Genomic DNA, 18722 nt, shown 5'->3' on the forward strand with positions numbered 1-18722 from the left:
GAAGTGTTTTATCCTTGATCGCATGCCCACGGCAGCTATAAATAACTGTACCAAAGTTAGGGGATATTCCTAAAAACTTATGAAACACATGCACAGAAAGAAAACACTGGGTACAATGTTCAACCACAAGTCAGCTTTGAGATGCATCTGAGGGAACTGGAAAGCCACAAAGCAGCAAAAGGCCTGAGACGAATAAAATGAATGATTCACCAGCTGTTTTTACAACTCTAAGGCTGCAGCTCTCGTGCCAAAACACGGCTCCATGAATCAGAATGCACACTCACATACTGTGGATGACACAAAAATAAGAACATCTTCTGAGCTGTATTCAGGGGCAGATTTAATGTGTTTGGGATTGTTATACAAACTCTAGGAATGGGGCCTTCTTTAAACCTTATTTTCACCCTTTCTGTAAATGAGAATGTTTGCCATGATAAAATAAGTAGATAATTGAATCAAACACTAAAAACACTAAATCCTGCATTCAAATCTTTACTCAAGTAAAAGAACACACATTTTAAGAGCACAATGTACTCGCATTCATTTATATCCTTCTCAGGGTAGTGCTCAGGTTAACAACTTTTTACAATACTTGCCGGTTTTATCTACAATATATTTCTGAAGGTGCAAATTACTAAGTTCCAGAATCCCCTGTAGCAGCTCTGGTGTGGAGAAGAGCTTCATATAATGGAAATAGTCAAGTAAAGCACAGGAAAATCGTGACCATAATTAATGGTAATGCTTGAGTAAATGTTCATCTTCTCTGCTTTTCCTCTGCTTCTCCGTGGCACTGAACCATTTTATGTTCTTAACATTTCTATTTATTTTCCATTATATCTATTTTCCACTTCGTTTGCACAATAATTATATATACAAAATATGTAGCAGGTATAAATTATAATGATAAACTTAACATTCGTGGGGCTAATTGTACGTTTTCTCTGCTGCTGAACCTGGTTTCCTGTCGGAGGTTATTCACAGTTCAGTGCATGTCTGAAAGCAGCTTTAAGGGATAGTTCACAGAGAAAAGAAAATTCTCTCATCATCTACCCACCACTATGCCGATAGGTGGGTGAAGTGTTTGAGTCCACCAAACACCTCTGGAGTATAAGGGGTAAACTTTGTAGCAGCTGAATCCAATACAATTGAAGTAAATAGTGACCAAGACGCCGACCGTAATAAAACAACAGAAAAAACTAGAAATGCGTCCATACTGCTTGTGTGGTGTCATCCAGCTGTCCGCAAGCCCAAACATTCATATTAGTCTCAAAACATGGTCAATAACACCTTATTTTAAGCATAAAAGTCCACCAGAAGTCACTAAGCTAGCGGATTTAGCTACACAATGGTGTGTCCGAGGGTCCATGAACGCACTTTGTAGAAGATATAAGAGGACATTGAAGCTTAAAACATGGTGTAAATTACCTTTTCCGGGTCAATTGCGAAACACTCAATTGCCCAGTTTGATGTAGACATGCAAAGAAATCCGCACAAATTATTTGGGTTTGTCCCATTTATTTGAAATCCAGGTTTTTGCAAGTAAAAGGCATGTAAACTTTCAGAGAGAGTAAAATACTAAACAAGAACATAAACACATATTTACATTGCAACGTTTGGGTTTAAAGTGGTTAAAGTCATGGGACCTTTTTTCTTTGGATAAATTATTGAAATTCAAAAGTATAATTTCAGTTCAGGTACACACAACACAATCATTTTCATACTGATGATTCAAAAATGTACAGTAGAAATTGACTAAAGCAAAACATGGACAGTGCAAAATCAAAGCCCTTTCATCAAACGAATCATCTCTGGAATGTTCTCGGAGTCTCATTTTATTGTCTGTTGGGAGGGTTTGCTCACAGCAAGTCACCGATGTGTCCTTTGTTTCAGCTTCTTCTGTCCAATAACAATTTTTGTTGGAGAGGAAAGACCAAGGAAGGTCATAGCGGGGGGTGCTCCGAGCTCTGATCGCTGTCGTGACTGTCCTCCTCGGTTGCCAGACTCGGCGAACTGGTTAAGCACTGAAGTCCCACTACTCCTGACAACTCTGATGGCAGTAACCGCCCCTTCTTTACGTTCAGCAGTTCTTTCTCCCGTGCGGCTGCCCCCTGCTGGCCTCCCTTCACACGCTTCCACTTCATCCTTCTGTTCTGAAACCACACCTTGACCTGTGAGGAAACACAAATCAGTGAAATGTGATTGCCATGGTTTCTTAAGATTCCTTTCTGAAGTCTCCACAATCGTTTGCCTTACAGCTTGTTCAGTGCTCCATATAATGTGTAATAAAAAGTGACTTTTTAGCTGCTTCAATATGTTCTGCTCTTAATACCATGAAATGAATGCTTCACATCATGAGTACGCTGTGAAAGCCTTGGACATCAGCAGCCTGAGTTCGCTGAATCTCCCACCTGGAAGTTGTGGTGGGTGCTCTGTCACTGCAAATAACATACATTCCAGTCATTTAGCAAGGAAACACTGTCCCAAGAAACAAATCAATTTTTGTGTGTAAAAAATGTAACTAGAAATAGAAAACACTTGATTTGTGAGACCTCTGATGCCTCACATACATTTCAGATGAACATGGACCGTACAAGGCCATATAAGAGGGTTGAGTAATGGTCATTTATAAAGAAAACAAAGGGTCTGTTTTTTGGGCCCATCATCAACTTCATGTCAACACTTATATCACCTGAGTTTTTATAACACCTGAGTTCCGCCTTCCTCCATCAGAACAGCTAAGGCCGCAAAAGGTCGCCTGACAATAACACAACTATGGGCTGTAAAGAGCTGCTTGCACTGACAACCTCCGGGGTCATTTGTACTTAAATAACTACACCTCTATCTTCTTCGCCCAAAGTACTAATATAATCCTTAGCAAAAATTTGGAGGATCAACCCATTACAGTTGCAGAAACACCTGCAGGTAACGATTCAGTTTACAGTGGCTTGTTACAGGTGCTGTGCTCCAATCTCAGCAAATTGATCCCCCAAATCCTACACAGTGGTCCTTTAGAACAGCTATATGGACATGTAGATAGATGTATTTGGTGCTACTGTACTCATGCCATTTTAGTAATGAGTTATAAGTGAGTTAAGGGATGTTAAGAGTCTCAGAATCCATAATCACTGCTCTCATGCACAGATTTATTGGACGACCACTGTTGACATTTAGAGAAACAGCCAATGTGAGGGGGAGTGTTGAAGGACTGGGCTCCAGACAGGAAGATCTAACTCCTGGGTGAGTTGTCCTGGCTGTTGCCTGAGCCAATACACAAATTAGTTCCGGCTAACAGACCTCTGAATGCACTCGTATGGGGGTGGTGAAAGTGTGGGGTTGTTGTTGGACAGAAGTGCTGAACAAGAGCAATGTAAAGTAGAAAGATTAATACATACTGTCGAGAGCAGCCTTGCAAGACACTGGAGCAAACTGACAATGTTACGATAAAGCTTTACATTGGATTATTTTGAACAATTTAAGGTTTAGTAACAAATTAAGGCAGAATATATCTTTAAATTACCACAGTTGTCTATTATGTGTTTCTAACCAAACAGCTGTGACGTAAGCTACTTTATTATATTACTAATATCTGCTGACTGTTTCGGGATTTAAGTGTATTTTTTACTTTACAGTCAATTGTTTTGTACAATAGTCATTTTCACAGCAGAATTTGACTTCAATCAATCAATCAAGTTTTATTTGTATAGCCCACATTCACAAATAACAATTCGTCTCATGGGGCTTTAACATTGTGTGACATCCTCTGTCCTTAACCCTCAACAAGAGTAAGGAAAAACTACTAAAAACCCTTTTCACAGGTAAAAATATGTAGAAACCTCAGAGAGAGCCACATGTGAGGGATCCCTCTCTCAGGACGGACAGAAGTGCAATAGATGTCAGGTGTAAGAAAACATCATCAGGATTTTTAGCAGCATCCATTAGGCTAAACATTTTTCAATACTATGTGTCAGGCAGTCCCGCTGCAATCACAGTCTCTGGCCAGCAGCAAGACCACGATCCAGCATCAGGATGAGATCCACTATAATCAACAGTCATTGTCCACCGCCGCCAGTTAGAATCCATTATCAGCTGCCGCCTCGGTCGTGGTCCCTCATCATCCGATGCCAACGCGACAAAGGATCCTCCATTACAACGACGATCAGCTGGCACGATACAGAATCCACCACTGGATCCACCATTGCGACCTCCGACACGCGATCCACAATCATAATCCATGGTGCGGCCACAGCTGTGGCCCTGCATCCGCGGGCGCTAAGGCACAGAAACTCCGGGAAAAGGGGTCAAGTTAGTAACATGTACTGATCAGATAAGAATTATCTTGATGTGATAAATATGGAGAAAAGGAAGGAGAAGCAGGAAAGAGAAGCTCCGTGTGTCTTGTGTCATAAATTCCCTGTGCGTCTTAGCATCATCAGGGGTTTTTGCCATTTAATCAAATTTGGAACATCGCACAAATTAGCTCTAACTATAAGCTTTATAAAAAAGGAAGGTTTTGAGTCTACTTTTAAACGAACAGAGCGTGTCTGCCTCCCTAACTGAAAGTGAGAGATTATTCCACAGCAGTGGGGCTTGATGGCTAAAAGCTCTGGCTCCTACTCTACTTTTAGAGACTTTAGGGACAACAAGTAAACCTGAGTTCTGGGATCGGAGTGCTCTAGTAGGTTGATATGGAACTAACATCTCTTTAAGGTAAAGAGGTGCCATATCATTAAGGGCCTTGAAGGTGAGGAGGAGAATTTTAAATTCTATTCTAGATTTAACAGGAAGCCAGTGTAGCGATGCTAATACTGGAGAAATGTGCTCTCTTTTCTTAGTTCTCGTCAGGACACGTGCTGCGGCATTTTGGACCAGCTGCAGAGTCTTTAACGACTTGCTGCTGGAGCCTGATAATAATGAATTACAATAGTCCAGTCTCGATGTAACAAAGGCGTGGACTAGTTTTTCTGCATCTTTTTGCGAAAGGACATGTCTGATTTTTGAGATATTACGCAAGTGGAAAAACGCGGTCCTAGAAATTACTTTTAAGTGACTATTAAAGGACAAATCAGGATCGAAGATCACTCCCAAGTTCCTGACTGTGTCATTGGAAGCAAGGGCAATGTCATCTAGCGCAGCTATATCATTAGATAATGTATCTCTAAGGTGTTTAGGGCCGAGTATTATAACCTCTGTTTTATCTGAGTTTAATAAGAGAAAATTGCGGGTCATCCAGGTTTTTATGTCCTTGAGACATGCTCGAAGTTTAGTTAATTGATTACTTTGATCAGGTTTTATTGACAAATATAACTGGGTGTCATCCGCATAACAGTGAAAGTTTACCGAGTGTGTCCTGATAATGTTTCCTAGTGGAAGCATATATAATGAGAATAAAATTGGGCCGAGCACAGACCCCTGTGGGACACCATGGTTAACTTTGGTGCGCACCGATGACTCATCATTGATTTGAACGAATTGGGAGCGATCAGCAAAATAAGATTTAAACCAGTTTAAGGCCGTTCCTTTAATGTTAATTAACTGTTTTAGTCTCTCTAATAAAATTTGATGGTCAATTGTGTCGAATGCTGCACTGAGATCTAACAGAACGAGGACAGACACAAGTCCCTGATCTGAAGCTATTAGAAGGTCATTAGTGACTTTTGCCAGGGCTGTCTCTGTGCTATGATTGGTTCTAAACCCAGACTGAAAGTCTTCATATATATTATTTTCCTGGAGAAACTCACACAGCTGATTGGCTACAACTTTTTCTAAGATTTTAGATAGGAAGGGGAGATTAGATATTGGCCTGTAATTTGCTAAAACCTCTGGGTCTAGGGTGGGTTTTTTGAGTAGGGGTTTGATTACAGCTATTTTAAAAGACTGTGGTACATAACCTGATGATAATGACAGATTGATTGTGTTAAGTAACGAATTATCTATTAGGGGCAGAATTTCTTTAAGTAATTTAGTTGGAATCGGATCTAAAATACAGGTTGTTGGTTTAGAACCTGAGACTATTTTGGTAAACTGATCACGGGTGATCAGAGAGAAGCTGTCTAAATAATGGGAAGGATTCTCAGCCGTTTCTGAGATCTCTATTGTTGGGAGGGTATTAGTGCCAATTGAGGGCAGGAGATGATTGATTTTATTTCTAATAGTTAGAATTTTATAATTAAAAAAGGTCATAAAGATATTGCTATTTAGGGATCGAGGAATACTGGGTTCGGTGGAGGTGTGACTCTCTGTCAGCCTGGCTACAGTGCTGAAGAGAAACCTGGGGTTGTTTGTATTCTCTTCTATTAGTTTTGAGTAATAGGCAGCTCTTGCTTTGTGGAGAGCCTTTTTATATTCTGTAACACTACTCTTCCAGTCTAGGAGATTTTCAACACTGTTGCTGGAGCGCCACTTCCTTTCTAATTTTCTTGATATTTGTTTCAACTCATGTGTCTTGGAATTATACCACGGAGCTAATTTACTATGTTTTACACATTTCTTTTTTAGAGGCGCTATTGAGTCTAATGTTAATCGTAATGAGTCTGCAGAGCTTTCTACGAGGTGGTCAATCTCAATAGAGCTCGGGTTTTTAAAGAATTTGTTGTTTATGTCGACGGATAATACGGGTTTAAATGTAATCGGAATTATTTCCTTAAATTTAGCTACAGCACTATCAGGTAGACATCTAGAAAATGAGTTTTTTAGTAGTGGCATATATTCAGATAGTGAAAAATCGAAGGTTATTAAATTATGGTCTGATAGTACTGGATTGCGCGGAAGTACTGTTAAATGTTCAATTTTGACACCGTATGATAACACAAGGTCAAGTGTGTGGTTACAACAATGAGTAGGTTGATGCACACACTGACTAAAACCAATTGAGTCTAGTATTGAAATAAATGCTACGCTCAGGCTATCTTTATTATTGTCAACATGAATATTAAAGTCACCAACAATAATAATTTTATCTGTCTTTAGGACTAGGTTTGATAAAAACTCAGGGAATTCTGTTAGAAATTCAGTATAAGCCCCAGGAGCACGATAAACTACAGCAAATATGATTGGCTGTTGGTGTTTCCTGGATTGACGTGGAAGATTAAGAACAAGACATTCAAATGAGTTGTAGCTAAGTTTAGGTTTAGGATTAATTGATAGACTGGAGTTAAAAATAGCAGCAACTCCACCTCCTCGCCCGAGTTCCCTGGGAACGTGTGAATTTATATGACTGGGGGGAGTAGATTCATTTAAACTGACATATTCATCAGGATGCAGCCACGTCTCAGTAAGGGACATTACATCTATATTGTAGTCTGAGACTAGTTCATTAACTAAAATAGCCTTTGAGGACAGTGATCTAATGTTTAAAAGACCACATTTGAAAGTCTTAGTTTCCTGTGTTGTTCCAGAGGTTGTGTTAATTTGTATAAGATTATTGTGAGTTCTCGCTCTGTTATTGTTTGGCCCTCACCCTGGGGCAGTGTTTCCGGTGTGTGCCTGCACAGGTGAGCGTGGCTCCAGGGAGAATATCAGAGGACATATAGGGTAAGAACAAGGTGAAAATGATTCTGTTTCGAGTTGAATATGAATGCCGGGGCTTACGGACACTTGGATGACACCACAGGAGCAGTTAATATTGGACTTTGATTCTATTCGATTTTGCTCCAACTCTGTTTACCCCTGAAACTCCAAAAGTGTTTTGTGGACTCGAACTCTTCACCCACTCTTCCATTGGCATAGTGCTGAGTAGATAATGAGTGAGTTTACTTTTTTGGGTGAACTATCCCTTTAAGAGTACCAGTAAGCAAGCCATATGTATATGTCTGTGGGTGTGTATATGAATATAGGTGTAGGTATATATACTAAGGGAAGTATGTATATTGTGTTCTTCCATGTATTACATTTTTAAATTATGGTAAAAAATAATAAAAGCGATGAGTACATAAAATAACCTGCACCTATACAGTTATTACTTCTCCATCCGTCCTCTGCTGCTTTGACTCTATCAATTATCCTCTCGAAGGTCACAGGTGGGCTGCAGTCAATCACAGCTGACATTGGGTGAAATGTAGGGACATGTCACCAGTCTATCACAGGGCTGACACGCAGAGACAACTATTCATGCTCGTGTTCACAATTATGGGCAATTCAGAGTCTTCAATTAATCTGCCTGTCATTGGACTGTGGGAGTATGCCAGAGAAAATCCCCACAGGCATGAGGAGAACCTGCAAGTTTGAGCCCAAGAGCAACATCTCATCTGTTCAATGTTACCTCAGTGTACCAACTGTACAAACATTAATGACATGTAAATGACACGTATTCCTTCCACCTTTCAGAAATCGGCTCTCACACAGCCGTTTCCAAACACTATTAATGAACAGCGTGTGCTGTCAAACCCATCCGCAGCAACGCTAATGTCCAACAAATGGCTCTTTGTGAGCATAACCAAAAACCATAAGGCCTCTGACACACAGCAGGTACACTTCACACACTACTGACAGCAGCACACTAACATAACAAAGAATCTGTGGTAAGGAAATGATTAGCCTCAGAGCATGTGTATGTCAAGCCCTTTGTTAATGTCAGAACTCTGAGGGTGTCTCAGCCTCATATCAACTCTCTTCATCCACAGTGTGATGACTATTGTGCTTGAGTAGACAATCAGAGTTATTCTTCGCCTAATAAATCTTGGACTTTACTGGTTTTATAATTGTATGATTAAAGCTTATGTGAGAACACAGCAGGAGATTATTCTGAGGATTTACCGCAAGTTGATAATGTTTCTAACACTTGACGGACGCAATACTGGAAAAAATCATTACAAATATCTCAGGATGAAAAAGAGGAGTCACACATTTAGAAGATACAGACAAAGATGTCACCTTAGCAAGACAACGAGACTCAAGAGTTTTCGATGATAAAAGCAGATGCTTTGTATGTCGACAAAAACGCGTGATTTCCGCAGCTGCAATTCCATTTTACGCCCTGCTCACCTGAATGCATTGGGCAACTCTTTGTTGTCGTGAACATTACCAGAGAATGACCATCTGCTACGTTCCAAAATCCATCGTGTGGACATTTTCGGAAAGTGTGTTGTGTCTCCAGTTAGAGCAGGGGTTACCTGATCCAGACATACAAGGTCAAATGGCCCCAAACCTGTCCACTGCACTGATGGCGAGAGTCCTTGGTAACACACACTGTTACTAAACTTGGCTGTTGTTTGTTGAGGGTTAAGGGCAGAGGATGTCACACCTTGTTAAAGCTCTATGAGACAAATTGTTCCTCTAGCAAATATTACAATATGCAACAGGGCAGTGAGAATCGTGATGCAGCAGTGATAGTCAGAGCTAAGCAGCCATGAGTAGTCACTGTCTAGTGAAGCAATCAGGGAGGTCAACTCATATACACTTGACTTTACCATGACACTACAGGCTTTCTAAACAGCACATGATGTGAATTTTGTTGGACACCTACTATTAACAGCATACAATAAAAACCCTACATTCAGTTAGCAATTTATAAGGTAAATGTGTCTTTAGAGAGGTAGTGAATAGTTTTTATGAGATATTTTTGGCCTTTGTAGAATTTTAATCATAAAAGTTGAGAGAGGGAGAGCTGGGCTTGCAGCAAAGGGAGGGAACCAAACCTGCAGCCGCTGCAGAGGACAGTTTGGTAGTGAACATTGAAAACCTGGACATTTTAGTGTATTTCGATATTTGTTGGGACAGAAACCCATCCTAAAGTTGGGACAGTCCTGGATAAAGTTTTCATCTTTTCTTGCACATTTTTTGTTTTATGCTGATAGCTTGTCCTCTGCAAAGCGTTTCCTTCAGAAACTGTAAAAGTGACCTGCAGTAATTGAGCCCTGTCATGTAAAGTCAAGCTGATGGACTCAGAAACCCGAAATAGATTAGTTGTTGTTGCTGTTGTGTTTAATACACTGTTGTCATGATGGAACAAGTCCCTTCAATAGATGGGACAGATAGAATCAAAGCTGACGCTGATACAGAGCACTGGGTGCCTGTGTATTCAAAATGTATTAATATTAAACGTATCGGATGTCCAAAATGCACCAACTTTCAAACTGTGCTTCCTTTGCCCCTTAACAATACACATGCCAAGTGTGAAGGAGCTAAGATGAATATTTCTCTACATATGTAAAGCACAGACGGATAAAAGTTGGTGATTGGTGGTGGAAGTTCATTTTAAATGCATCTGTCAGGAACACTGAGAGCTTCTTATCCGCAAGATTATTTTTATTTCTCCAAACAAAATAAAACATGTAAAAAGCAGAGCGTACAGGTCTTACAGATGAGAGAAATCGTGACCCACAGTTCCCCACTACTGCTTGATTTTGTGCTAAACCAAACACTGAGCAGTCCATGTCTAACTAACAGACAGATGACATGAAACTTTTTACCTTCTCTCTCTTTTGTCTCAAAACAGGAACTTTGGAGGCTCTATTAACCGAGTTTTTGAAAAGTATGTGCTTGCAGAGTTTGAATTTCCCAGATTCCCCACTATCGCCCCAAAACCTGTCTATCCACTTACCCACCATCCATCTGTCCAGGACCCCGATTCCGTCCTTTACTCTTTGCCCACCTTCCCTTCATTCCATCACTGTCAGCTCTTCATCGCTCCACGGTTACCCCCTTCTTGCCATCCCATCATCCCTCAGCTCTCCTGCCAGAACCTCCTGCCCTCCCCACTATGTAATCTCAACACACCTCATCGATGCTGCGGCAAGAAATATTCTAAATCTCTACATTTGTATGGTCCTTATTAGTAAACAGGGATTTAAGCTAACTACTACTGCATTGGTATTATTCTACTCGTTAACGTTTAAATAGACAAATGCCTCTTTTATTAGACACAAACTTCATATACTTTTTTTCCTGACAATTAGATTCCTTCTTCTCTCTTTTCCACAGCTGAACAGCACCATAGTACATTTTATCTGTTGCCAAGCCAAACACTGACAGCAGTATTGCGGTGGTGATTTATTACATCCTTGCATCCTTTGGCAAAGGACCTAAAAATCCATTTTATAATCTTCCAGTGTCGAACTATGACTCAAGTGTTTTTAAGTAAGACCTGTTGACTTTCTTGCAATATCTAGTGGTTGCCAAAGGATCTTAATAAAAGTCTTGGCTCATTTAATGCTCCTATAATTGTATTTCATGCCATGAAGCACATTTGATAGTAGGATTTTGATGGCTATTTGTTTTTCAGCCCCTGTTTCCTCCTCCTCTGTCCTCACACTGAGTCACAGTCATTCAGCAGGTACCGTACTTGTCGTTCCGTGAGGTCGAGGTTGACAGCTATTTCGTAGCGTCTCAGTCTGGTCAAATAGTTGTGGTGTGCAAACTCGGACTCCAGTTCCCGGATCTGTTCTTTGGTGAAGGCTGTGCGCTCCTTCCTGGGCTTGCCGTTCATGTCTGACTTATAACTTCTGTCTTGGGACGCTGAAATGAAAAACAGAAAATTTTCCAGCCACAGTTGAGTCTCCAAAACAGAGGGGGAGAAAGAATAAAAAAAAGGGAGAGGGGGTGAAAAAAAATTGGGGAGGTCGAGAAAGAACAAAAAGAGGGGGGTTGAAAAATATGGGGGTGGTGGGGTTGATAACAGAGGTGTAAAGTAACAAATTACATTTACTCACGTTACTGTAATTGAGTAGTTTTTTGTGTACTTTGTAATTTTTTGAGTAGTTTTTGAAATGGGTAATTTTACTTTTACTTAAGTAGATTTTGACTGAAGTATTGTACTTCGCTACATTGGAAATTACATCCGTTACTGAGTAAAAAAAAAACATAGTTCAAGGCGCAAGGCAATTCTCACTGCAGTGGTAGACAGTGTTGTGCGCGAGGCACACCTGCCAGTAGCGATCTTTTCCGTATTATTCAGGAAGTGCCTTTTCAAAATAAAAACAACCATTTCAAAATAAATGTATAAAAACTTCGATTTGTTGTGCCTTTTGTTTGCAGGGTATGAATAAATAAACAGGGAAAATTAGCAATAATAAAACAAAATTAAAAAAAACATTTGTTTTAGTAATTGATACATATGAAGTACAGTTTAAGGCAAGGGGTAGTGATGGATCATTTTTTCTTTAAATAACAAGTTAAGTCTTTCATTCTCACTTTCCAACTTAAAACTATGAAATGAACTGAGCTATGAACTAGTTCAGAATTTAAATGGTGAACTATGAACGTGAACTATTCATGTTTACTTGCATGAACTGAACTTTGAACTAGTTCATGAGAGGTGTGAACTTGCACAACACTGGTGGTAGATGCTGCATAGATTGGATGATTGAGTCGATGTCACGACAGCTAGAGAAGGATGATATTGCGGACGAGCAACAAGCGGAAGCATCGAACTTTCCGCCAGTTGAGATTAAAGCAGATAAAGAAAACCTGTGGCCACATCTCAGCAAGATCTTTGTAGACTAGTGCTCTAAAGGTGGACCAAAGTCTAACCAAAAGTTTAAATATACAGTGGGACAGCGGCATTTTAACTTTTTATTTTAGCTGTCATGTGGTTCATGACAGCTAAACTGCATGTCCTCCCAAAAGTTCTTAAATGTTGTGTTGACATGTTAAATGTTTGACATGTTTGACATGTTTAATGTCATTGCACTTATACTTGTAAAGATTCTCCTTTAATTAAAAATAACTGTTTTTGGATTGGATTTATGACCCCTTGTCCTTTTTTGCACTGTATAGGAGCGGCCCCCATCAAGTTTTTGGAAGTAACTAAGTAACTTTTACTTAAAGTACATTTTAGATGAACTACTTTTTACTTTTACTTGAGTAGATTTTTAGATGGGTACTTTTACTTGTACTTAAGTAAAATTTCATCAAAGTAAAGGTACTTTTACTTGAGTACAATATTTCAGTACTTTTTACACCTCTGCTTAACCCCAAATTCCCCCTGAGCCGACTGAAGTGCAGAATGTGTCAATGGGTACCTGCGACTTGTTAAAGAAAGGAGTGGTCAATAAGAAGACTAGAGGAACGCTATGTAAATACAGACCCATTTTACATTTTGTATACATTCTGTATATATATGTTTACTAATGTATAGAGTTGTGGCTGTTGTACATTGAGGCTGTCTGGGAGTAAGCTCCCTGCTTGGGTTGAATACCACGTATGAAATTATATGTCTTTGCAATAAAAGGTCATTACTGTTTTCTAAACCTTTTTTTTTGTTTTTTTCAGTATTTGGGCCCCTGCAGTTTATCAACCAGAGGTTGAGTTCATGCAAGTAAACATGAATAGTTCACGTTCATAGTTCACCATTTAAATTCTGAACTAGTTCATAGCTCAGTTCATTTCATAGTTTTAAGTTGGAAAGTGAGAATGAAAGACTTAACTTGTTTTTTAAAGAAAACTTTATCCATCACTACCCCTTGCCTTAAACTGTACTTCATATGTATCAATTACTAAAACAAATGTTTTTTTTAATTTTGTTTTATTATTGCTAATTTTCCCTGTTTATTTATTCATACCCTGCAAACAAAAGGCACAACAAATCAAAGTTTTTATACATTTATTTTGAAATGGTTGTTTTTATTTTGAAAAGGCACTTCCTGAATAATACGGAAAAGATCGCTACTGGCAGGTGTGCCTCGCGCACAACACTGTCTACCACTGCAGTGAGAATTGCCTTGCGCCTTGAACTATGTTTTTTTTTTACTCAGTAACGGATGTAATTTCCAATGTAGCGAAGTACAATACTTCAGTCAAAATCTACTTAAGTAAAAGTAAAATTACCCATTTCAAAATCTACTCAAAAAATTACAAAGTACACAAAAAAACTACTCAATTACAGTAACGTGAGTAAATGTAATTTGTTACTCTACACCTCTGGGGTTAAGTCTCTCGCCCAACGACCCCTCACCATATGGACTGAAGGAGCCAGGTATCACATTTTCAAACAACATAGAACTTGTTGGTTTTATGAAGACTGTTTCTGGTAACAGAATATACTTAATGAAGCGCTACCAAGACAAACCGGTGTAATTGTGTATATTTAATTTAATTTAAATTGATTTCAATGTTTTCCAGTTAGTAGTCTGTATCTTCCTGTAGTTTGTTGGCTCATCAGTCCATGTGAAACCATTGGCAGAAGTGTGCATGTGCTTTGCTGTGTCCATGTGCAACAACAAAGGAAATACGGTTCCACTTATCAAAACAGAAAACACTCCAAACATACGGACTAGTGGTCAGATTTCTACAACTTGTGTTTCTGCAATTTAACCTTAACCTTAACTTCACCTTAATCATTAATATTTATTTGCAATAAAACCACAGTCTTTGTTCAATCTTATCCACGCCATAGTCTGAATTTTCAAAACAGTGGCAGTGGCTGTGATTCAGTGTCTTTTCCTGGCAGCAGAGTTGTGAAATCTTAACAATAAACTTGATGAATGTTGTCTCCTTTAAATTATCCTTTAACACTGTGGTGTCTTTTAAATCATGTATTCATATATCAAACATTATAGAGGCAGTTTTTACCGTCTAACAATATTCAGATTTTTTCAGATTGTTTTTGTTAGCGTTAAATCATATTTTCCCCCAATCATTCTTTGTTGTAGTTGTCGTCAGTAAATGGTGAAAATGAACAGAGCATTTCTTCATAATGGAAAAAACCCGCCGAACAATAATTTCTGAATTCTGCAGTGCATCAGTCCTGCTGACAATTTATTAATGGTTTAAGTGCTGGATGTGCTGACAGGACACAGTTTGCCAGGAACGGAAAGAGATGCTATTCATCCTGAACCTGAGACAGACACCCAACATTAATTAGACAATGGGCATTCATGTCTTGTTATTATTATTATTATTATTATTATTATTATTATTATTATTATATACTTATTTCTAAAGCAGATTGTATTTCAATGATGCCTCACTTCCAGACTCTCTCTCAGATCACTCTTTTTTCAGATTTTGGAAAGAAAGAATAAAAGAGCTGCGGTTTCTCCAAGTGCCAATGAAGTTAGAGTTAGGAAATTGGATTTGGGGTTAAGTCACTGGCAGCTTCAACGTATCCTTTCAAACTTTTCAATATGTCTGACAGGGCTCCCTCCGTCCTGGCTGGGACATCGAGTCGTGGGGTGATCGGAAAGTTCTCCACTTGGCACCAAGCTCTGAGCTGCGCGTGAGCGGGGTGAACTGATACAGATATGGAGCCTGCTTTTAAATCTTGTGGATGTATCCTGGAGCTGCTGCGCTCTTTTTTGTGCTTTCTGCCGTCCATGTGGAGCATATGTGTGCAGAGGAAATTTATGCCTGGAAGTTCAGTTTTATGACTCTGATATATGACCTTCACTTTCACCATCACCTTCGCTATTTCAACTTCGAGTCTCACCGTCAGAGCGCGTGAATGTGTTCAGGGTAATAGATGGCACTGAAGACACTGAGGTCACGACCTCTGGGGTTAGTTTGGGAATTTAAATGACCTGGAGGAGGGGGGGATTTACAGTAAAAAACACTAGCTGTTGGTGTAGGATTAATAAGCTCTTAACAGTATTCTGAGTAAACTATCTCACCACAGCGTTCCTTTCATAGCATTTCATCATCTTTTAATTACAGTTTTCCTTAATGGCTTCCTAATGAAGCCTCGCTCCGTAATTTATCACAGTATATTTCAGATATGTTAGAAAAATATATTTAAATTTCCTAGTATGTCCTTATCAAAATTTGCGACCATAGATAGTTGTCGAGTTGTCAGGTGATGGCGGATGTAAAAATTATGATTTAAATTGCCTAAGATTTGTTGAATTTTTTAAAACCAATTTCAAGGAGCTCAGCTCAATGAGAGGACATGCACCTCCACCAGAGAAGCAGTCAACTGCAGATCTTCCTCGTCTAAATCCATCATTACTGGAATATGAATTTTAGAGAAACATGATTTATCCCCACTTCAAAAAATGTTATCCGAGTAATATCAGATCTCTTAAATCAGGGTTATATCTTATTGTTTTTTATACTTCTTCTCACCAGACAGCTTTTATGTGGGAGTTAAATTTCGCCCTTTTTATGTTGACAGATGATTTGAGTTATTTTAAGTATTATTTCCTCAATTTTATTGCTATTTTCTTGTTTGAGTTTTTGCAGTGTCCATATATAGAATTATTTGCTTGTCATCTTTTGTCAGTTACCTTAAGTTATTGCAAAAGTCATGTGTGACTTGTAGTACTGATTTGTTTTTCTTTTTTAAATTTAATCCATAGGTTTGATCGGTAGCTCTTTTACTTGCCAAGTGAAATATGCTTATGAACTAAAGAAGTAAAAATATAATAATGTAATGACATACGATCAAATCTTGAGCATATTTAATTAAGAAGTTTTAAGTTCACAGTGAGATATAAGTTAGGATTGAAGCTGTTGGTAATACTAATATTTTAAAAAAATAGTAAAATTACATAATTGTTATTGTCACAATTTATGTTCAAAAGAGGACAGAAATGTCCTCGTCAGAAAGTGTCATGACAGTTAATCATATAGCAGTTATTTGTAAAATGGGTTTACTTTCCTTAATTGCAAAAAAAATGTTTTTGGTCACAGATGCAGCCATCATTTCTTAACTTGTTAAATTAGAACAATTGTGTGAATATTAACAGAACTTTTTAGATCACAGAGTCAAGTAGAACATTTTTTTTGGAGGCGGGGGGGCTCTTGGAAGAAATTTTGATACATCTCCAGGGGTTTATCCCATGACAATAAATTACCTGATAGATTGCACAGATTATGAATGTTATGATTACAGTGTTATCAATTCTTGACTTTGGTCATTTGTATTTGTAAACATGATATTCTGCATTATATTGGCATTTTTGTTCTTTTCAGAAATATATGGGTTGGAACTCAGCTAGTTAACTTCTAAGATTGACAGAGTAAAACAGCAGAAAACATTGTCATCAGTCAACATTTTTTATATTGTGTGCACCGAAGATGTACAAAAGAAACATCTTATTTCTTTGACGGAACAGGTACTCTAAAACTATGAATATTTTTGCGAGGCATGGAAAATCCAGCTTAGAGGTCAATTAAAAAAGGTTGACATTAACAGATTGATGAGAAACTGCACAAAAGTAAATACATCAAGAACTTCATCATCTTACCAGAGCTATTATTCTTGCCCTTACTGTTCCCATTAACCGGGTCCTGTGGAGACAGACTCTGCCGGCCGAACTGCCCAGACACACATGACGCCCCCGTCGGGTGACCACTACCCAAACCCGGGTTGGTGCCGCACATGTTGGGGCCCTCTGAGCACAGTTCTGGGACTGCGGCCTCCAGCAGTGGCAGGCATATGTTGTTCCGAAAGTTTGATGAGAGCATCTGTGGGGGAACGGGCCAGCCGGATGAGTGTTGAGGATGGGGCAGGTGGCCTTGGTGGGCTGCACTGCCAAACGCCCCACTGTCCTCTCCTCCAGCGTAGCCACACGGGGGCGAGGAGCTGGGTAGATCCAGGTAGGAGACGTGGTCACTCCGGCCATGCAGGGTCAGCGGCGATTGGGTGATGGCAGAGTGTAGACCCTGGGCCGCGGCATGAGGGCTACGTAGACAACCAAACAGAGAGTGATCCATGGTTTGGGGTGTCCTCCAAACCCCCACTCCTGCCTGTGAGCTTCAACCAAAAACTCTCCAAATAACAAGCAGGAAAAAAAAGTAAAGGAAAGAATCAGGGATGTGGGCAGCCTACAACCCAGCTCTCCTCTGCAGCCCCTCTCAGTTCAGACCTCCAGACCCCCCTAATTCCAAGAGAAACCCAGCTGAAGGAAGGCGGAGATGATGGTGTTGAAAGAAAAGGCCTCTGGTAATCCCGAGCATACAGACGGTTTCCAGGCAGATGGTGGGTAAACACCGAGAGGCTGAGGAGGATCTCGGATGACAGCGGAGAACGCTAGGACCAGTGTGGAAGGAGTGGGTGCTTCCAGGGAAGTTGTGCCGGAGACGGAATCACTGGGAGGAGGAAGAGGGGGGTGTTATATATAGGATGTAACACGAGATGTAGGTTGGGTCACTGGCTCACTGCTACCGACTGCAATGCTCAATAAATCTGAATCATTCCTATAGCGCTGCCTCAGGAAAAGTGGGCAGTTTATTTTGGAGCCGAGTTGTTTGGCCCTGCTGAAACTTGTGTAGTAACTGTGCTGCATCAGCTGCTGGACTTTGGATGCAGAGCTGGAGAACTCTGCTTTCACAGCTTGTCAATTTTTTGATTGTTGGATGAAAGTTAAAAGCGACTCAATATTTACTTGTTGCATTTGGTGAAATTATAGCAGTACAGTACAGTGACAGAGATGGAATACTTAAGGAAGCTAATATAACTTTGTCAGGTCCAACCCCAATATTTTTGATAATGTTGTCGCCTTACGTGTCCATGAGACTTGACTGATTAAAACAAAACTTTGGATCTCGCTTGTCTTATGACTTGATGATAGACTCAATTTGGAGTATTAAAATTACTTGATTCTTGAAATTCCCTTGAATTTATATACATCTTAGACATCTTGTACTTGCAGTGTATTTTATTTCCAATGATTCAATATTTCAGGTTAGAGGCTTTAAGGGAATTTGAGATGTGAGTATTCATATTCAATGCTGCTACATCACTAAAAACCTATTAAGTCTGTTTAACCATTCAAAATAGTTAAAATCACATATAACCTCCCTACATGAAGAGACTCTAAAGCAGCATCAAAGTTCAAAATAAAGCTGTT

At 39.4% G+C, this 18722-nt stretch overlaps 1 protein-coding gene across 1 annotated transcript; it reads right to left on the reverse strand.

The window, feature by feature from the left end:
- Positions 1–1755: 1755 nt before the first annotated feature.
- On the reverse strand, positions 1756–17586 carry meox2b (mesenchyme homeobox 2b). The gene is made up of 3 exons (XM_061093400.1): positions 17118–17586; positions 11279–11451; positions 1756–2168 (listed from the first exon to the last, which is right to left on the reverse strand). Exons 1-3 carry the CDS (start codon positions 17584–17586, stop codon positions 1941–1943), a joined length of 870 nt encoding a protein of 289 aa, XP_060949383.1. The 3' UTR covers positions 1756–1940.
- Between the last annotated feature and the right edge of the window lie 1136 nt (positions 17587–18722).

This window comes from Limanda limanda, chromosome 19, assembly GCF_963576545.1.
Source record: "Limanda limanda chromosome 19, fLimLim1.1, whole genome shotgun sequence".
NCBI lineage: Eukaryota > Metazoa > Chordata > Actinopteri > Pleuronectiformes > Pleuronectidae > Limanda > Limanda limanda.